This window comes from Empidonax traillii, unplaced genomic scaffold (genome assembly GCF_003031625.1).
Source record: "Empidonax traillii isolate 1590-97213 ecotype Southwest subspecies unplaced genomic scaffold, ASM303162v1 scaffold198:size1128796, whole genome shotgun sequence".
Lineage (NCBI taxonomy): Eukaryota > Metazoa > Chordata > Aves > Passeriformes > Tyrannidae > Empidonax > Empidonax traillii.
Window position 1 is genome coordinate 280,819 of NW_020955391.1, and position 22,778 is coordinate 303,596.

Consider the following 22,778-nt stretch of genomic DNA (forward strand, 5'->3'; position numbering starts at 1 on the left):
TAGAGGCTTTGCAATATTTTATTATCAAAAGTTTTTCTCAAAACTCCTCTTTTATAGGGGACAAATACATTTTTGTTTTAGGATGCTTATGAATTTCAAACATGTTTTGAATAAACTTCGTAAATATTTTTTATACTTTGGTGTGACACATTAAAGTTTTAAAAAGCAATATACAACATCAGTTCAGTCAGGCATATCAGGTTGTTTAATATTTCTAGTTTGAAAACTAAATGCAAAGCTCTACCATTCAAGCTGGCATGAGAGGAGTAATTCAATGGAGAATATACTCTGTGAGAACTGCCATCACTACGATATTTTTTAAAATCATCAGAGCATGGATATGGATACAAAGAGCTGTATACTATATTGCTGAGTCTTCACAGCCTGCCCTTTCGTAGGATCAAAGTAGGCGTAAAGCACTACCATGTGAGAAGAGAAGCCTTTCATAACCACTTTTCAATGCGCTTCCACAGAGATTTTACATTTACCCAGAAGTTTACAGGTTTCCAGAGGCACATGCAGCAAGCTGTCAGGGAGCCACAAGGGCTGGCTTGTTCTGGAGGGAAGGTGAGCTGAAGGCCCAGAGCATACCCAGTGCAAGCTATGTGTTCTCTGATGGGGTGCAATCCCACAGCACCCCAGAATTTTGGGCACAATCACATGACAGTAATGCGCCATCAACAGTGCCAGACACTGCAAGGGGTGAACCAGGCCCAGGAGTGAGATCCACCAAGGAGCAGCAGGAGATGGGCCAAAGAGGTGACTGAAGGAAAGGCTACACACAACACAGGTCCAGCCAAGAGCAGCAAGAGACACAGTTGGAGACTGACACCCACAATGTAGCTCAGGCTGTGAATGCAGGCTCATTCTCAAGCTGATTTGGTGAGGTGCTGGTTCTTTTGGGATCTCAGTAAGAAAGGTACTATCAGTTAAAGCTGGTTAACAAATAAATTAAGTAAAAGACGGAAATAACAGAAAAAGTGGTTTTAAATATGATTGGAGGCCACGGATGAGGCTGTGTCAGCATCATTAGTGGCCATTAGTGCACTTAGGAACCTGACATAAGTGTACAGGATCACTACAGTACATTCCAGAATTTGAAGAAACTCTTCATATATTCTTTTAATGTAAAAGTCACTGAATCCCGTAGACTTCATGAGCTCATGAAGGATCAAGATAAGCAAGACATCTAAAATAAAATCTCACAAGATGGTCCAAAACCTATGAACAGGGATATTTAGTTTATTTTCTTTGATTAGGTTCCAAATGAATACTGCATATGTCCAGAATATTGAGGGGTTTTTTTAGGAAAGTAGTAGGTCCACTCTATAAAGTCCTGAACTGACCTTAAGGAGAATATTGCATTTTATTATCATCATTTAGTTTTGAGAAAAAGAAATTCAAACTGAAAAAAAAAAAAAAAAAGGTGAGAAAAGCTACTCAGGAGACAAAAAGAGCTTCGTTTATTTGGTAAATGCATTGTCTGTGGTAAACACAAAAGATGGAAAAGAATAATACTGTCCAAAAAACCACAAACAAAGACAAACCCATCAATCTTCCAGAAAACTGTATGTGAACTTAAAATCCCCAGGAATAAATCAGAGTTTGGAATTGGATAAAGTTTCTAATCCCTAAAGCAGTGAGACACTATCCCTCTAGGAGGAGTAAGAGAAAACAAACAACAAAAAATAGTTAGATATTTTTACAATATACATTTACAATATACATTTGTCAAAATGTGGATGACTTTACATGGTACAGTTACCCAATATAGCTCTGAACTAAACCTACTGTCTTGGAAGTGAACTTCCAGACCTGTGATCAGTTTAACAACACCCACAGACACACCACTGCACTGAAGAAACAAAGGATCTCATTAGGAGAAGAATCAGTGCTATGCAAGCAGGCATGTATATCCTTCCCTTCCCAACCTGACTAATCAGGCCAAGGCAGAGCACGGCCATAGCATGGCTATTGGTGCTGTCAAATTGTTTCAGGCTGGCTCAAGTATCTTTATAGATTACCATACTGAGTTGGGAAGATTCGTAAGCAATATCAAATGCTTCTATCAGTACACTGCTGCTCAGTCCGCTTTGACAGCAGACTTCACAGGGCACTCCCCCTCTCCATCCCAGAATTTTGGAAAGCACTCTGTGTTAAAACTAGTGAAGTGAAAGGTAGAATAAACACAAAGTAAGCAAGAGTAAAATAGAACAACCATAACCATGATCAACCATTACTTTCCCAGTTTTTAATGGATTGATCACATTCAATAATTACTGGTAAAATTAATAAATAATAATATATAATTATAATAAATCCCACAAGTAAACTATGCCACTATAAGACAACACTAAAAGAATTGCTAAAAGTAAAGTTACTAACTATAGAACATTAGCTTTGTAATACAAAATTTTCAATCGTTTTCTAATACACTTGCAATCCTTTATCTTTGAGACCTGATACCAAAGAAGAAAAATGATTTATGTGAAATTTATTGCTATTACATATGCAATTTTTGAAATATCATGCATAATTGACTTTGATACCTTAAAACCTTCAACCATGTATTCAGATCAGCAACAACTTCTATAGAAACTAGAATTTTAAAGTCCAGTTGAATTCAACAAAAATAAAAGGAAGATATTAACATGGATCAGTAAACTGAAAGTATTTGTATCTGACTTAGAACATGAATGTTTTCAAAATCTTGTGAGCTATGAGGTATTTTATGGTTTATCACCATCTGATGAATTATGACAGTAAGGGCTGGGCTTACAAGGGATGCGGAACAACATTCAAGCTGAAGCTGTGTTTTAATCCTGGGTTTCACTTATTATTTTTTCAGACTCTTTCTTCTAAACTTCAGCAGCAAGTCTGAGGGTGATGCATTCACTTTCCCTGGAGGAAGTTCTCACTGTACTCCCAAGTTTCTTTGTGAAAATATATCAATGTTTGTAATGAAGATATAATTCGCAGTGTACCTAATCACGATTGCTCGTATGAACACATTTTCCAAAATCCCAAGGTATTAAGACACTTACTGTAGAAGGAATACATGTTATGGTGTTATATCAGTTCATTCTGCTCATAAATTATCTCTTTTACAAGCTATTTCAAATTTTTCCAAATTATTATAACTCATATTCTACACAAATGAAAATCTCTAATAGGTCCATTGCTGTAGAGAACAACAAGAGTTGGTTATAGTTTGTTCTGTTTAGTTTCAGAGGCAATGTTCATTTGCTATATTTTTTGAATGAGCTTCCAAACGCAGAATTGGCAAGTAAACTGCTGAAGAGGGAAGGTCAGGGAGATGGATAATTACACCTCAGTGCAAATGATCTAGTTATCCAAGCCCTTATATACAAGTCAAAATAACAAATGTGTTATCAAACTCTCATTCCATATAAAAAGTAATGCATATGAAAAAAATGTAACGTACTTGATTATCACCAAAATAATACATTTTACAGCAAATTAATTAGCTGAAATAGGTCAATAGATGTCAAAATGCGTTTAGGAAAACTACTGAGGAAAAGGTGGGCAAAATTAGTTTGGTTTTCAGTCACAACTCTGAGAATCAGTTTCGAGTAGCAGTGTTTATAAACTAAGAGTCAGGTACCAAGCAAGTCTAGCCCAGGGCTTACAATTTGGAATCACTTCCCAGATTGTTATAAAGGATCCCCTGCAACCTATTTAGGTCATACAGGAATTCAAAGGGTTATCAAAAGTTTATATAGCTCATAAAATACTTAATAGATTTATGTTCTTTCTCTAATCTTATGCTATTTTGTATAGTCAGTAGAAACATTGGAGAAATGTTCTCTCTCCAAAATGAGAGAGAGAGAGAACAGTTAGTGGGAGATTTTCCACTTTGTTCTACATCTTTATTATTCAATCTCCCCTTAAATTCATACTTGTGTTTCTTAGATTCCAGAACATGCTGCAAAATCTGTATATGCTCAAGATGAATGAGAAAAATGCCATAAATTATGGTAGGATAAGAAAATCTGGGTGTCCAGCTTTAATTACTTCTTTTTCACATATACTTGCTGTCACTGTGACTTTGCTGCACCTGTTCATGGGCACTGAGAAGTTTGGGATGTAGCAGGTTTTTATGATTTAATGTAAAATACTCCAACAGAAACAAAGGTAGTCCAACACAAAGAGATCTCAGAAACATCATATATAAACCCTGTCTCTAAGCACAAATGACACAGTCTAAAATTTAAAGCATTGAGGTGTCCTTGTCTCATTGTCTCATCACAAGAGCCACAGATTTCTAACTGTATCATTAAAATGGTCTCAACCCACACTATGTTTTACATATGCAAGCAAACATATTTCTAACACCAAAATCCATGGGATTTAATTTGTACATGTACAATTTGTTTCTCTGGTAATTTTTTGTATACAAAACTATCCCATGGGTAAAGGAAAAAAAAAAAAAAAACACTCAAGGAAATAGAAGGAACTGGAAGTTTTACACTGGGAAAATGGCAGGCTGCTCTGGATATTTAAGAATTGTTCTGCTATGATTACAAGGAGTAATTAAATTTAAAAAAAAAAAAGAGGAGCACTCACTAACTAGCAGGGATGGTCTCCCTTGATGCTTGAACCAGCAAAATACTCACAGGGCTGCTGACTCAAGAAGAATAGCTCACTTGCTTTGAGCTAAACAGAGTTTAATGGATTGAAGCCTTGATTAATAAACAGAGCTAATAAGAGTTTAAAATTAGTTTGCAAATCTCTTTTCTTTTGGTTGAACTCTGCACACAATAGTTTATGGGCATTTCTGCCCTCTTTATAGATCACTATTTGTTCTGGGGTTTTTTATTAACATAGAGAAAATAGTAAGTTCCCACTGACTCTAGTTATCTAACAGAAATTCAGTTTATAAGCACATAAAGAAAATATTGTATTTTGCTCTAAGGCAATCAAGACACAGTGAACATAAGCATATCAGGTACACCTACAGCTTGGAACTTCTTTTTCAGTGATGACTACTTTTGGAGTACAAATTTACATTGTATTTATATCCTTGCTTAGTTGTCTTCCTATAAAGTGAATACATATGCACACTTGCTGTAACCAAAATGACTAATATTTAACAACAATTCCATATTTAGGTATCAGGCAGTTTGGTGGTATTTTTATGTATATATCTGTTATTTACAAGAATGTGGGGGTTTCACTGATGTTTCTAATCTCTCTATATCAATATATTTTTCATATTCTCCTTTATACATGCTTGATATGTACATGTGATATGTTATTACTCTGAAGTATACCACTCTTAACTTTGGATGAGCTCTGGCACTAAGCATAAAATATAGACCATTTATGTGCATTTTCATTTTTATATATAGATTTATAGATATATAGATATAGATATAACCCACCTCCCCCGAGACTAGTGTCTGGTATAGATTAGCACAGATCTAAAGATCATGATGGATAGAGCAGTTGCCACTGGAACTGGGGAACTCCATCTGAATTAAGACAATTAAGGCTTAAGACAGAAGGTGCTTGAGAAGAAAAATTATCTGAAGAAAAACACATGCAATCTGGTGCTCGTACCACAGTTTGCTAAAAGACTGAAAATTTAATTAACCATGAATTAGAAACAATTTCTTTGTATGCATCCCAAAATTAAATGCAATGGCCAACAGTTAAGCAAACCAAATTAAAAAGTCTATTTGTTTTAGGTATCCCAAGACTTACTGCTGAGATAATACATTTTGAAGAATGTTATGTTACAGCCTTGAAGTGAACATCTATATTGCTTACAGAGAAAATTGCTCTCCAAATGCTCTTATAGAAACTCCTCACTTTGTTTCACGAGACTGAAATACATTGCTAAACCTTTTCTTGCTTATTGGGGTATGTTGAACAACTGAATTTTTTCTTTTTAGTGAAGTCATTCTCATATTTTGAATTTGGCCTTTCTATTTTAGGACTGTGTTTACCCAAAAACATCTATTCTATTTGTAGTTTGTGTTTAGTAATAGGTCAAAGCCTCTAGGGTTTCACACTTGAATGAATTACATCATGGAGAATCCTGTGCACTGAGAAAGGCAGATTAATTAACATAATCAAACATGTCTCAGTAAAACCAGTATCTAAAACTACAGTGATGTCATATCCCATCACAACACCCTCTTAAAATGCTGTAGTGTTCAATCTGGCAATACAAGTGTGGTAAAGACCACATACATGAGATCTTTATTCCTTTACCATTTTGATACATGTGGTTTTCAACTGTCAGCTTGGAAGCCAATCTATTGTTTGTAAGGTCAATTTATTGCTTTTCTAAGAAAATAAATAACCCTAACTTGGTAGCTGAATATACCATTACCAAAAATTCTGGGTTTATAGATTCACAAGTTTTAACACTGGAGCCATTGTTGACTTGAACTTAATCTTAAGGCTCATCAGATTTTACCCAGCAGCCTCTGGACCAAACCCAGAACATACAGGTGACCTAGATCTAAAGACTTTAAAGGATGTTCCATTTTGCTCCATCTTCAGATGTTTCAATTTTTTAATTGCTTCAAAGTAGGATTATTCTTTTTCTATTCTGAATTCATCTTTTATTAAATTCCAGTCTTGCTTATTTACTGATTTATTTATTTAAATATAATGAACCATAACATGATTAGAACTGGTCACACTAAAATGATAATAACAACTTCTCATGACTACCATTATGATTTGTCTTAATATTCCAAAAGAACTCTGTCACACCAAAAAGCACATTAAGTAATCCTTCAATCTGCATGTGCACTTTGGTTTCTCGGTTTGAATACTTTTGAGTACCTTCTTTGTATAAATTGTATGTTAATAAAGTGAGATATTCTATAAAATTGACCTATCTTACCTTTTGCTGAGTGCAAATATACAAAGTTTTGCAAGTATCCCCGTTTTGGAGAAAAAAAATGTTAGACATTAGAATATTTTGGTGAAAACTTTATTTCAACATACTTGTGTTTTCCATTTGTAAAGAATGTACTTCAATAAATCTCCAATAGTACTGAAAGTAAATTATACAACTCAGCTTTGTGTGCATAGGGTACCCACATACCATGTTTTGAAAGATGAGCAATATTTTATGTTGTTGTTATCCATGTGTATGAGGCATATATAAGTGAACATCATTGATATTTGAGAGAGATTTATGTCATGAAGAAGCTCTGTGGATTTTTTTTTTTTTAAAACAGATGTTCAAACAAGTCTCACCTTTCAATTTACTGCAACTGACAGAAGTATCAAGAGATACCATAAAGATCTTCTAAAGACTGGACAAAGCCATTTGTTTGGCTTTGTATATTATACAGGTAGGTCTACTAGTAGTGCTATGGTAAGACTAAAAAGATGTTAATTAAAAGAATAGTGAATTAAAACAATATTAGGGAGTATTTTATCAAAGCATTTGATTAAAAACAAAGTATGCTTCTATGTTTCTAACCTCATTGAAGTCAATAGTGTATGCTTGAGTGCTTTGTTGAACTGGAACCTTTTATAAATCAAGCTGGATTGTTTAAACTCACTCAGAAGAGAGTATTTTAATATTCAACACTACCCACAGAAAATTTTCAAAAGCTTGAAAACAAGTCTTATTTAGCAGAAAAAAAATGATGTAATGGCAAAATTCCTACTTAAAACACAAGTAAGTATATATTTTTCCCAAAAGGATTTTGAGAAGCTTGAACACTGCATATCTAAAGTATAACCTTATATAATTAATAGAACTGTTCCTATTAGAAACCTGGACAGATTGTGATGGTATTTTTAAATAATAGCACCATAAGAAAAATGCATTTGCCTCAATGTGAATACATGAAACATTAGACCAATTAATTGTTGAAGTACATAACACAAAAAAGTAAATAATGCCTGGAGAAGCAGCCTCACTACAAAACTTATTTTAAGGGGAAAGATAAGAATCAACTGTTCTGAATATACAAAGGAAGTATGAAGTACTCTAAACTGGCTGTGTAGAGCACCTGCACTGACAGACTTCCCTTGAGTAAATAGAGGATTTTTTAGTTTATTTGTTATGTTTTCTGTCAAGTCTTTGAACGAGTCCCTTTCATGATCATTGTTGCCACCCAGAACTACAGGGAGCACAAGAAAAAAAGTAAACTTTTTGCAAAGTGGACCTAGAAACTTGAAGCATCCCTGCTTTATTGTAACTACTATTAATTTAAAAAGTTCAGGGTACAGAGGAAATAGGTTAGTGATATTTTAGCGCATTCTTCAGCTGTACACTTGATATGTATTAACAAAGAAATTCCGACTGGTTCTAAATTTTGTGGCAGGCATTATTATTCAGCAATACCTGCTGGAACAATCTTGAAGAGTTTAAAAAAAGAATAAAGATATTGTGAAAATTGAAAATGTAAGTTAAGAACTGAGGTCCAGCTACATGTGGGATATTTTTTAAATAAAATTAAAAAAAAAAAAAAAAAGAGGCAATATACCTGGAGGTGGAATATGTGATTGCTTTCAAAATTTCTAATTAAATACCTATTTCTAACTCACAACCTATCCTTGGATATAATAAATGCACAAAATCCTCATTTCTTATTTCTTTCCTGCATCTTCTCTACTAAATGACCTTTTAATGTCTTTTTCTAATTTTTTCTATTCTGTGTTAAAAGTTATTCTATATTGCACTCTCTGTCTTTCCATCTTCCTTTTTCTGTAATGAGGTTATTATACTTCCCTCAAATTTCAGTTTCTTTTACTTTGCTTCATGTACTTTATCTTACTGAACCTTTGCCTTTTCCCACATCTGCTTCCTTCTTTGGAACTTTTTGATTTTATATAGCTTTTTCATAGTTTTAATAAGACTCCAGCATGAGAAAATCATATGGGCTGAGCAACTAATGGAGCTGCACAAGTGGGGCTCCTATCTAACACAAATTAATGGCTACTGGAAAAAACAAGCAAGCAGATTACACTGAAGCAGTTAAGAAGAGGGGGATATGCCCAACCATATTTCTTCTTCCATTGACTCTTCTAGACATGATGCGTGTGTTTGAAGGCCACTTCTTCTAGATTCACACAGAGAATCCCTACTTTACAATCTCATACACATTTTCCTCTTCTATTCCTCTCCAAGTGTAGCCCTTCCTCACAAATTTTTCATTTTTTTTCATGAACAAGCCATACAGATTCCCACAAGAATTTTTAAAAAAATATTTCTCAAATCAAATCCTAAAGTCTTATCCTTTTCTAAGGAAAGCAGCTCCTGGTTTGCATGAAGTGTTGTTTGGTTAGAGCTGATAATACCAAGGTCATGGTTTGATCCCCATATGGACCGCTCACTTAAGAGTTGGACTTGATGCTCCTTGTGGGTCCCTTCCAATGCAGAATATTCCATGACTCTGGACTAATTTTCCTACTGGCACCCATACTTGTAACCTTATTCTCTGTTCCTCTCTTTTCTCATAAATAACTTTCTGGTTCCCCTCTTACAATGTTATTTCCCTTGTCCCTTCCCATAATCCCATCCACTCTCCTCCCCAGTTAAACTTTTAAACTCTTTGGATTTCCCTACCAGTCCACATCATGGCACTATATCACCTTTCTTTTCTGAAAAAGTCGAATAGAACAAGGTATACTTTTCCTGTGTCGATCAGCACTGTACTTTCCAAGTGCTGAAATACAGAGATGGGTTTCCCCCGCTCATCCATTTCCTAAGAAAAAGCATGCCACCAGCCCTACAGGCAAAGCAGAAGCACCTCTCTTTCACCAGTCCTTTCCGACACCTGAGGACCAGCGAGTTCACCCCGGCTCTTTGACAGTCGCTGCCCCGCGTAGGCATCGACCCGGCCGCCTCTCTTCCCGCGGGAGGGAAGGCGCTCAGGCAGGGAGCGCTCTGAGCACAGATCGGCCGAGCTCTCCCCTGCGCCCCAGCCGGGGCACCTCTCCCTCCCGGGGCACCCCTCCGGGGCGCCCCCTCTCCAGTAGCGCCGTGCCGGTCCCGCCCCGCTGCCTCCGCGGCGGCCGCGCTGTCGGGGGGCGGCCGCAGCAGCCCCGGCCCTGCCTCCCGCCCGCCCCGCCGCCGCCGGGCAGCGGCGCGCCCCGAGCCCGGCATGCGTCCGGCGGCGGAGTGCCGGCTGCTGCCAGGAGCCGGGGGCAGGCGGGCGGGCACGGGGGCTCCCGCCGCCGCCGCGGCTCGGCGCCGCCGCCGCGGCTGGGATTAGGCTGCCGCTCGGCTGCGATGAGGAGCGGCGGGGCGGGCGCGGCGGGGCCCAGCGGGAGGGCGCGGGGGCCCGCCGGGCACTAGGCGGGCGGCGGGCGCGGAGCCACCGGAGCTCTCCAGGGTGCTGGGGAGCTACCCACCCGCCTTCCCACGGGAGCCGCGCCGCAGCCCTCGCCCACCGAGCCGCACCGCCGAGCCACTCCGATGCCTCGGACAGCACCGCTCCCGGGGTCCGCCCCGGCTGCCAGCGGCATGGCCCGGATTAGGTACCTCCGCGCGGCTGTCTCGGGCTTTTATCTGTGGGAAGCTGCGCTACTTCTCAGGTGAGTTGCTTTCTTTGGGGAAGTCAAGGCGTCCACCCTTCCTGGTTTTCGGGCAGCTGAAATGCCCGGGACTGGCGCGGAGAGCCGCCGCATTCACCGCCTTTCCTCCGCCACGAACGCCCGGCTCCCTTCGGCAGCCAGGCTCCGGGCACGGAAACTAAATGCATGGGGTCCGTGCTTCGCGAACGGCTTTGTAACACTGAGCTGCCTACAGTTTTGGATTTTGCAAGCAGGAGGCTGTGTATTTCCTTCACCTGCTCGCAGTTAGAGTTTACCGATATGATCTGTTAATTTTATCAGAGTTTTTAACAGGAAATGTAACATCAATGGTATCGAAAATTCTCCAGGTGCAAAGTGTCTATATGTAAAAGTTACAAAAGATAATCTGAGTTGGGAATATACAGAACTTCCTTATTACTCTCAGTTCTTTTCAGTAAAAGGAAAACCACAGATTGATCAGTGGTCAAGTAAGGTCAGGGAAGTCTTATACAGAAACCGAAAAACACTAGCTGAGTGAAGAGAGGGTATGATCTACAAAACTTCCCTTGAGAGGAAAAGCTTTTGCTGCGCTCCTAACAGTCTAGGATTTGTATTATGAAAGATGCCAACATATTCATAAATTATGACCTCAGTAGAAGACTGAGGTTCATACAGCTTTTTCTACTTTCTGCCCAGCACACTCTTTCTAGGTAATGTTATTATATTAATTCAAGCATTCTTTTAATGCATAGCTCTCAAAGTCTGGTGATAGCAGGCTAAAATAAACTTGAGCCCTCCTTGAGGGAAAACTTATAAAGAAAAATCACACATGTAAAGAAACTGACTTCAATGTCATCATGTATTCACTGCTAATGCAGTTACCCGTTCTTGTTATCAACAAATATTCTAGCTCTGTATCACAATAAACAAACTATGGCATATAACATGCCAGGTTATTTAAAGAATTCCATTGTTACTTAATAAAGACTAAAAAAGAAAAATTTGAAGAGAGGGTTTGGAGATACATATGAGGGATTTATAACCACGAAGTTATGGCACACTTCACAAGTGCTCACAGGCTTATAGCAAATCTTTCCTTTTTGAAGTTAAGTTAATGACCTGCTTTCTATCAACATATGCAGCATAAATAGTTTATAATGTGATTTTATTGTAATTGTGCCAAAAGGAAGAGATTTTAAGAAACTGGGTCACATAGTATGGGATTAATTAACACTGGGAGGAAAGAGTAAATTCACATATGTTACAATTTAAATTTTCCAGTGACATTGAGTATTTAACATTCAGAGTAGCTGATCGAACTCATGTGTAGTGTAGGCAATACAAGCAGTACTATGCTATTATTATGTCATTTCAGTGTACTTATGGAACTTATTTTTCCTCTGCATATTATTTAAATTCCATCCTGCTGTTGAATGCTTTATCCTTTATTTTAATGATATAAAAACACTTATTACAAGGGAAAAAAAATATAAAGTCAATTTTGAAAGGCAGATAGGTATTTTGCATCACCTAATTCTAGACTAACATGTTTCCACATATATACAGTTATCTTATTTAGCATAAATTCAAACTATTCTCTTCAATGTCCAGATAACTGTGCTATTGCAATAGCCATCTGCTCTTAAATTGTCATTTTATGACAGTGAACATGGTTACTGTGCACAAGGACTATTTGAATTGAGAGAGAGTTAAGGAAGCTGCTCTGAATATCTGTATATCTTTAATACCAATCTCTATATAGAGACTGTTTGTGCCTTTAGGTCCAGCAATAATACAGGAGAAATCTTAGTCAGTTCAAGACACAGAGTAGTCTTCCCCATGCTTTAATATGGAAAAAAAGTGGGGAGAAAAAGTTAAAATATTAAAAACTGTAAAATTCTCAGGTTTCCTGGAGACATTAATTCTAGTTCTTTTCCTGCTAATAGAATGCAGTTTCCACTCTCTGTGAGTCACCCAGAGTCCAACATTAGCACCTATATAATACTTGGTGGATATATAATCAGATGGATATATAAGATATATAATAAGGTGGATGTGCTGTGAATTTCTGGAAGCAGTCAAAACTTAAGTTTTTACTTGCTCAGACATTTTGGAGAAATGTCTTCATTCATCTCTTAAATCATGCAACGTTGAAACTTTTCTGCTCTTCATTAAGAAGCATAAAGCTGTGTGAGAAGACTGGATGAACCTAATGGGAAAAGCTTTCAATACTTGCCCAATAGCCCTGAGGCTACTTAAAATTACTGTTTAAATTATATGCCTGTGAAGCTAAAAGTTTAGTTTTATTTTTAGTGCAGTTCAAATAAAATAAAAAAGGATTTTTTGTTTGTTTGTTTTTAGTATAAAGTTACAGGCTTGCTACTTTAATGAGCAAAGTCTCAAGACTGGCATGCTTTGCAAGAGGAAACTACACATTATTTATTTTTTCTAAAAATAATTAATTTTTCATCCCACATCAAAAGATTCTTCAAACTGCAATGAATGAAACAAGATTAATATTGCTTATTGTAGGATCTAATTATTAATTTGATTTCTGAAAGGCATTGTAGAAAGAATAAAACATTAGAAGAACAACGAAGCTGGTGAAAGGTCTAGAGAGTAGGTCATATGAGGAGGGCTGAGGGAACTGGGCTTGTTTAGCCTGAAGAAAAGAAAGGTCAGGGGAGACTTTGTTGCCCTCCACAGCTACCTGAAAGGAGGCTTTAGCAAGGTGGGGGTCAGCCTCTTCTCCCAGTCAACTAGAGGCAGGACAAGAGGAAATGGCCTCAAGTTGTAACAGGGGAGGCTCAGGCTGGACGGTAGGAAGGATTTCTTCACTGAAAGGGTTGCCAAGCATTGGAACAGAGAAGTGGTGGAGTCACCATCCCTAGAAGTGTTCAAGAAACAATTAGAAATGGCACTTAGTGCTATGGTCTGGTTGAGATAGCGGTGTTCAGTCAAAAGTTGGACTCAGCAATCTTGAGGTCTCTTCCAACTTTAGTGATTAGGTGACTATTAATAGTCTTTTATAATATTGTGTATGTCTGTACTACTATTTCATAGATGCATGACGTAGTTATTGATAATATATTAATAGATTTTAAATGTGAAAAACAGTGATGAAAGCACGCAGCAGTCTGGTTTATGCAATATATTTTAGCACAGAGAGAAAAGCTATAGTCAGACCCAAAATAAAAAAAGAAGTATTGCTTATTAAGGACTGCCAGTCCAAATCCCAGTGTGATACTACGAGGGTGGAGATGTAAAAAAGAGGGTAAAACCTAAGGAAAATAATTTAATGTAGCTTAAAAATAGCTGTAATTCACTACCAAAGAAGGAAAACAACTTCTTAGATATAGTTTGAAATGATAATGCCTAAAACTGAGTATTCTTCTGAGTTTTCATTAATGTAATAGTGTTAACAAAACCCTCTGGATTAGCCTCGATTCCAAGAGGTCATGATGAAAGCAAGATCATATTTCTAGAGTCAACACAAAGATCATATTTGTGAGTCAAACAGTTTTATAACAAGTCATGAACTTGCATGGGCACCAGCACTAGATCTTTTAGATCTACACTGTCAGAGACTTGCCAGGGACTTGTTTTCTCTTTAAAGGATGTAGTATATCTATTTTATATGTAAACCCGTGTATAGGGAAAGCACAGGGTGAAAAGGTAGGTGGCACTGTGGAAATGCAAAATAGATTCTCCCTGTATCGTATTTCTTTAGTTATCCATTTCGGTATAGACCAAGAATCACGCTACAATTAGGTTATTTCCTTTTTTCTTGTTCTTTTCACTACTCCACTGGCCTTACATTGGAGAAACAGTATTAGAGACATAGCTAATTGCTCTTAGAAACCAGGTTCTTGGGGGAAAACCTCCATGCAACCTAACTCTGGGGCATATCTGACTTTACAGTTAACTGATTTTGAAATTGTTCCTGCATTTCATGTAATTTGATTTCAGGTGAATAGCCTTAAGAAGCAGAAGTCCTTATCCTTTAAGTCAGCATTAGTGCCTTCAAATAACAAAAGAGAAAAAAATCAGCTAAAAACTATTAAATCTGACAAAGCATCACAAACACCTTTGAAAACAAAGATTTTCAGATGTTCTAATGGGACTTCAGTTGATTATTAATATGTTAAGAATTATACCCACAATACTACTCAGGAAATAGAAGTGTCTGTTAAAATCAGGACATGAATAAAAGTGTGTGAAAGAAAATCTATTAAATTCAAGATGAGAGCACTGAGGCACAGTACCTTTCCTTGTCATCTCAGACTCAATTTTAAAGATGGTTTCTGTGAAATAAATCAGTTGACAGACTCCAGGTCCTAACGGAAAAGATTTAACATGTCTCAGACAGTAGCAAGGGAAGGGTAGGTGAGCTGGGAGTTGAGACTCACAACAAGTCAGGAAAGAGCGGGATCCTACCAAAAAAGTTTGCAGTTGTACAGCACTTATGCAGGAGAAGAACAGTTGAAACAGCCATTCAGATTGATTGGCAAAGTTGGTAGTTAAGAGGTAGGTCCAAAGTCAAAGCCGAAGACTCAGGTCAGCAAATCAGGCTCAGGATCAAAATTATGAAGGTACAAGTCTGGGTGAAAGTATACTTGCACACTAGTGAACCCTGCTGAGGATTCTACATTACAAACAACACAAACAGCTCTGCTTCAAAGCTGCATTGCTGCACTCCCAGAGTTTGCACTGACCCTATGTAGTCAAACCCCTGTGATGGAGGGTACTTATAAAACGTTAGGAGACCATCAGGGTTCCCTTGCATGTGCCCATATGGAGGCATTGTACTTTCCAAGACTCAGACAAAAATGAAGTGGGGTTTTTGTGACCAAGAACATGTAATTCTAATGCTCTTATATTTCAACTATACCAGTGAAAACACTGAAATCCCTTTGTATCAGTTGAGAGTTTTGTCATGAGTACAAATTTGATCAGAACTTTCACTATTCGTTCCTTATTTATATAAAAATTAATTTAGTTTTCTAAGTGACCATATTTATAATTTTGAGAAAGAATTATGTGTATATTTTTTGGTTTTTAATATTATAAACTGGAAGAAAATTAAATAACAAAGAAATTTCAGTCCAAACCATAATGAGTCCTTCAATCTTTCAATTCTTACAGTGCTAATGATGTTTTCTTACTTTTCAAACTCTCCTAATTCATTCCTAGACAACTGATGCTAACAACAACTGAAAGCAAGTAATATGTGAGATAAGTGCTGTGCTTCTGTATGATGATAAATGTAATAGCTCCTCTATCAGATTAGTCTTGTCCAGGCATCCTAGGAATCATGACAATCAGAAAGAATGAAAATTTTTACAAGATTAGAGCTTCTCATTTTAACAGATTCAGAATACAAGCTTAAAATGACCTTACTGAGTATTATGTAATAATACCTATAGGGAATTATTCCTGCAAATCAGCTTTTCTCAAGTAATGAATGATGAAGAGCCCTTGTGTGTGTTGCTTCTTGTCCTTTTTATTGTTTTTCCTACTGATCTTCATGATGTTTATTGAAAGAATCAGTAAAGGGTGATAGGAAACAGAAGGTATCACTTTCACTACTATATAGGCATAATGAATAGATGAAGGCACCTTTTTAGGGATATCAACCACCAGCAGAAAGGAAGTATCTCAGAGAGCAGGCAAAGACAGCTGAAAACTCTGTTTAACAAGAATGCAAGACCAAACCAGAGAATGAAAAGAGTATCAGAGAGCAGAACAGTCTGGCAAGTAAAGTCAAGAGAAAAGAAAGTGAGAATCTGTAAGACTACTTTTTTCCTTGCACAATCCGTTACTTTTTATGGCTCCAAAGCAATATGATCCAAACAACAATATGATGTCTTTAAACCTGTGTCAGTGGAAATGCTAGATTAGTGAGAATAAGAAGAAAAAAATTAAGAAAAAAGTAATAAACCCACCCAAAACAGTATGTTTATAAAAGTATAAAAGAATGTATTTCATTATTACTTTTCCAGTCAGGTGTCTAATTAATTGCTCCAACACACATGTTGTTTAATACAACAGCAAACAGGATAATGATACTTGATCTACACTGGATTGGACTTTCTACATAATGAACAGAATCACAGAATCAATTAGATTGGAAAAGACCTCTGAGATCATCAAGTCCAACCTATGACTGAACACCACCGTGGCAACTAGACCATGGCACTAAGTTTCACATCCAGTCTTAAATACATCCAGGAACAGTGACTTCACAATCCAAAATTTTTGATTCAATTTTTCTATACCACATACCACCTTTTTATGTCTCTGGACTTACCACTGATGTACAAAATGAGTGGGGACAGCAGGGAGAGTTGAGGGTATTTCCAGGTAGGAAATTCCCTAAGGAAGATCAGTCCTCTTCAATAACGTTATGACTGAAGTTTCTTTCTGGTGTCATGAAATATTAGCAAAGTGCAGTTTCCAAGAGGAACAGTTTGAGACCATAGAAGAGGCAGGAAATTTTAAGAAGGCTGTGGCCTGACAAAGTCATGTGGTCACTTATGGGGCTGTTGAAATAGTAAAGCTGCACAAGCAGTGGGGCCCCAGATTAATACAAATCAATGGTTATGGGAAACAACAAGCCAGCAGATTACCCTGAGACTATTTTAGTGAAACAATAGAGTAGAACACAGGGGTACTAAATTACCTCAAACTTTGAGGATAATTGCTATTAAACTGCATGTGATTTTACAGTTAAAACTAACTTAGGAAGAGTATCATAAACAAAATCAATAACAGCTATGACATCTAAAAAGGCAAAATTGGTTTTTTTTCCTCTTCCTAATGTGTAGGCTAAGATATATCTATCATCAGGGACCAACTGAACTTCCGGTTTTGTGAGCAACATATCTGCGGACTAAGGTTGCTCTACTAGATAAATAAAATAAAAAGCACAAAATGGCAAGTTGCTGGCAAAAATAAAAGCTTTGAAATCAGTCATGACTAAAGCACTGACTTCACACAGCTATATTATGGGTAACTCCAGTATTCTATGGTAAATGGTAATTCTGTGCCTAAGCATCTCTATATCACTTCTATGAAGGGATATCTGTCCGTGCAATGTTTTTCTCTGATGCTATCAGGTCAGATTCATTACCTCTGACTCAGCAATATTAGAACTAAATTGAAAGTGGGCAGATTTCAGCATGATATCTGGACTATATTCCATGAAAGACATTGTGAGATTTTTAATTGCTTTATTCTGCTAGAAAAAAATCCTTTATGGAAAATTTTAGGCTTTGTTTTTGTTTTTGTTTTGTTTTGTTTTGTTTTAAAAAAAGGAAAATATTTATCAGAGTTTGCTCAAACTCTCAATTTGCAGGATTTACAATAAAAATAAAATATCATCTAGTTTCTGTCAGTCTTTGCACACCAAAGATTGATAGTCGATCATTTTGAACATAATATTGTAAGTTTTTACTAAGAAAATGAATATTAAGTGCCCCCACTTAAGATAGTAATCTGTGATTACAGAAAGTACAATACAGTGGAGAACTGGAATTAAAAATGGAATTTGCAAGTTTCTCTATATTCATGTTAAAATTTTACCAGTTTTGCCTCCAGAACTTATCCCAAAATCTCACTGTGTAAATGAACTCTCATAATATCTCTATCTCTTTACCTATTTTTGTTGTGCCTCTGCACATATCTTTGGATCTTAGCGTGCTCAAATTTTCATCTGTAGTAAAAATATGAGCACAAAAGAACTTGTTCAGATTCCCAAAGTAATAGTTAACAGAATGCTCTTTTTCATCCTTTCTGACAGGGATGACTCCTTCAGGAGATAAAGTGTCTTGCACTTAATAAAGGTTGCAGCATTGTTTGGGCGTGTTGGAGGTTGTCATCACCTTCACGACCAGCCAGGGAAGGGGAGGGGATGCTCTACTTGGAGCCCATGAAGTCCCTCACTCAGCTGATGTAGGATTTGCAGGGGCAGTAGGGGATCAGTGCAGGTCATGATCTTTCCTTCACTCAGCTTATTTCCAGTTCTTTACACAAAGCTTAGAAGACTGAGATGATAATTAAGAGGGTACTGGCATAATGAAGACTAGAACAGCAATGACTTAATATGTATCTGAGGGGATGTTTAAACACCATTTTCTGTGCATGAAAGAGAACGCATGTAGTGGACCAGGATAATTTTGGTGGAAGCACGAAAGGCTATCAGCACTGCTTTTTTAACCTTCACACTATTTTCTCTGACTTATTCCGTAAGGAATATGCTTCAGTGCATGCATTAGGAACACTGAGTTCTGTCATCATGTGGCATGAATTCTGTCACTCTCATCATCACCCTGAAGCTCAACTCTGTTGTTTGTTAAAGTCTTATACTGATTTATTATAGTGTTCATCCTGGATAGAATTAATAAAAAGGAAAAATATTTAATCCACGTATCTTACGTAAATTAACACAGCTGATGGAACGTCACCATTCTTGTCTCACAAAAAATTCCAAAGCTCTGAAAAGATTTTCTTGCTTTTTCAATGCATAAAAAGAAGTTTAAGTTGCAGAAAGCAGGAAAAATCTCTGCCAATTTTGTAGGGATACTCAGAGTTTTCTAAAATTAGAACCCAAGACCTCAACTTAAGTTTCCATCAACATTAGAAAACAGGTTGTGGCTGACAAAATAGGGAGGACGCTGAACAATATTACACCCAAGCCTGCCAACTTTTCATAAAACAACTTTGAAGCAGATAAGTTTCTGTAAAACTATGTTTCAAGAAAGCAGTATTTTTTCAAATAGAAATTGTCTTAACTGAAACTTTGAAATTAATAATAATAACAAAAATTATTAATAATAACACAGATCTACATTATAATTAGCTGCCTAATCAAAATAATTTCATGAGAAGTGTTTTGGACAAAAAACTTTATAGAGTGACTTTTCAGGCTATATTCAGCTTTTTTTCTAATTGAACTTGTATCTTGTCAAACTTATTTTGGAGAAAAAGTTTAAAGAGTCATCTGACATGCTCACTCAAGATACAGGACTGATGCAAGCAGAGCTTCCCTAAGGCAAACATAATAGTGTTTAATTGAATTGTTCTTCAGTCTTCACAAACCTGAGGTTTTAATTCAAAATACATTTTGTATCTACTTTTGATAAACTTCAACTGTTTCATTCTATTGTAAGATTTTCTGTGAAGATTTTTATAAATAGTAAAAATTGAGAAGAAACATTGCAACACTGCAAAGAACTCATTTTCAGTTTTGGTTATGATTTACAGCTCACAAAAGTGGATTTTTAAAACAAAACTAGACAAAAGAGCAACAGGATACTTATTCTAATTGGTCATAAATTATGATAACAAGAAATATCCCTTTTCTGCAGATGTACACTTTAGTGGACATGCTGTTCCTGTTTATATTGAGTGAGAGTACAGCAACCTAGTAGATGCAAAGCTGATAGGGCAATGCCACAGTGGTAAAAAAATCCATTAGAACTAGAAAACACAGTAATATGCAGCTTTACAATTTAAAGAATATGTTGAGATGTGTTCAAAATACAGAAGCAGCTATAACCTGTAGAAATCTGTTTGCAAAATTCACAGGTTGCTCCTAGATTTAGGAAAAATTTGCCTAGAGAAACAATAGTTTGCAGTTTTTAGCCAGTAAAAATTCTCATTTGTATTAATTCACCTTTCATCAGCTGAATTCCTATTCACTATGATGGTGAAAGACACCAGTCAGTTCCTTTACAAGTTTGATTGGCTAGAGGAATGATTTATTAATCATGAAAATAAATGTAATTGTTCAACTCTGACAGCTTTTATAGAGGTATATGTGCTGCAATAAAATATAATAGAAATTATTTTACTTGGTCATTTTGCAATCTATGCATTACTCCAATAACTTCTCTCTATTATTCAGTTAATACACAAATTATTCTTTATAGTGAGATAGTATCTTAGACTACTATAAATAAGTGGTTCACAGTTTCTATTTTCAGAAATATTCCCTTATTTTAGCCAAGTATTATCTACCTAAAAGAAAAAATAGTTAATTGAATGTGGGGAAAATCTCAGTACCTTTAATTGAAAGTTAAAGTTGTCAAAAGCTAAACCCATTTAGTAGTTCTTTGGGAAAACAAGTGATTTATCAGAATTTGAATATTTGAAATATTCTCTGCTCCTGTTTGAGTCAGCTTCCCCCCTATCAAAAGTAGGTTGAATAAATTAAGAAATGGCACGAAATTAGGACCTAAGTTTGGTGCATTTATAAAAATAGTCTATACAACAGGTAAAAAAGACTATTAAGTAGATGCTTCTGGGAAAACAATGAATGAATATTCAGAATATTAATTCGTATGCTGCATGGATGAAATTGGCAAAAATAAACCTGTCTTAAACAAGAAATCAAAACTGTAGACACAACCCATAGTTTCTTGAAACCCTATCTTAATTACAATAGAAGGCTTTACCCATAGGATTATGAAAGATGTTGACATATTAGTTTTCTTCTTTCAACCAAAGAGATTTTTTTTTCCTAAAGAAGGGGTAGTAAAGTGTTGTACTTATATATATGTACCAAGTCACAAACAAAGCCAAATGTATACAAACTTAATCTTATCTGCCCTCCGACCTATAAAATGGTGATCATTTCAGAGTGACTTAATCAGAAGTTTTAAAACCCAATCATTTTCTATTTTTCACTCTCTTAAGAAAAGCTGAAACATTACAAACCAACCCAAAGCTTTTTGAAACTATAACACATAGTTTATATACTTTATATAAACATGTGTTTGCATAAAGTAAACATATTTATTTTAACAAGCTTATTTACTTCCGTGACCAACATGACTGGAGGAAGACTGTAGAGCTGGAGGAATTCTCAACTGCATTAATAAAAGGGAAAAAAAATTGACACCATAAACATCCTACAAAATTGCTTGTAACCATTGCCTAAGCTACGAGGAGCACTAAAATTTAATGGTAATTCTGTGGCTGAAATTGAAAAATTAATTTTATACAAATCTGAAAGAAAACATTTTTAAATAGTTGCATTGAAATGCAATCCCATATATATTTTATGTAGCTTTCATTTATAACCACTAAAATAGTACAGAACAGATAACTAGTGAACTGAAAATAGAAATTTGTTGTTTGTTGCACATAAAAAGTGTTACTTTGGCTGAAAAATATGTCCTGATGTAACTCTACTTATCTCTATTGCATTATATCAAAAAATTAATCTGACCATTTGCACTTAGTCAAAATAAGAGGATAAAAGGGCAACTAGAAAAATCTAAAACTGTGAAAAATCAGCAGAAAATCTAATTTGTTACACAAAATATTTAAAATTCTCTTGAGGATTTTGCTTAGATAATACTCCTTTAAAGTCTTGGTCATACAATACTTCTGCTCCTCTTACATGAAATGACAATCTTTTCTACGACAAGCATGAGTTAAGAGTTCTGTGTTTTTCTATGATCTGATAAAATTATTATTATCTAAAACATTGCAGGATATGAAAATCTGCATTTTCATTGCACTAGGAATTTTCAGCTTCATGACCTACAACAAATGAAAGAGATTTCATCTTTAATTAGCAAGAAAGAAATTATTGTCAGTTTTATGAGAAATAAAAGAAAAGCATTTGAAATCTAAGTCTTTTTTACACATCACAAACTTATTTCTTTCTCGTTCATTTACTATCTTTGGTTTTATTACAAGCCACCCTCTTCCACTACTCTTTCCTGATAGGACACTTTTTTCTTTTCCTTGGTCTCTCAGAATGAAATAAATTTATTCACCAATAAAGATTCATTCAAGCAGAATTATTTTCATGCTAGAATACAAAGGAGCTGGAAGGAAATGATCTCCATGTATGAAACTTGAAGAAGGTAATGGTTACAATGTAGATAATGTAAAGAGCATGAGTCTTCCAAAGGATAACTCAGAGGAGAGGTTTTTTCAGTTGATTTTTTTTTCTTAAAAGAAACTCTCTCCTTATGAGCAAGAACTGAACAGCAGTGACAGCCTATTCTGTGTCACTTTCAGTACTGGATCCATGCAGATGGAACCCTCTGACATAGATCCTGGCTTTCCAGAATGGCCCTGAATTTTTATGACTAAATGTTGTTAAAGGATGGCCTCCAATAAGACAAGTCCATTTGTCTTTTGTTTCCAATGAAGAATTTTCATTTTCAGTAAAGAGATTGGTTTAAAATATCATTGAATTTTTTAAAAATATTTACTTGAAAATATTTATCCCTACTTCTAAA

General features: G+C 36.1%; 1 protein-coding gene across 3 annotated transcripts in view; it reads left to right on the forward strand.

Moving 5' to 3' along the window:
- Nucleotides 1-10,310: 10,310 nt before the first annotated feature.
- Nucleotides 10,311-22,778, forward strand: part of GLRA3 (glycine receptor alpha 3) — an 89,542-nt gene continuing 77,074 nt past the window's right edge. For 2 of the 3 annotated variants that reach the window (XM_027886943.1, XM_027886944.1), the window contains exon 1: nucleotides 10,311-10,539. In XM_027886943.1, the coding sequence (XP_027742744.1) occupies nucleotides 10,421-10,539 (119 nt within the window). In that variant the 5' untranslated portion in view covers nucleotides 10,311-10,420. The remainder of the gene's footprint in view (nucleotides 10,540-22,778) is intronic. The other variant, XM_027886945.1, reaches the window with a different exon arrangement.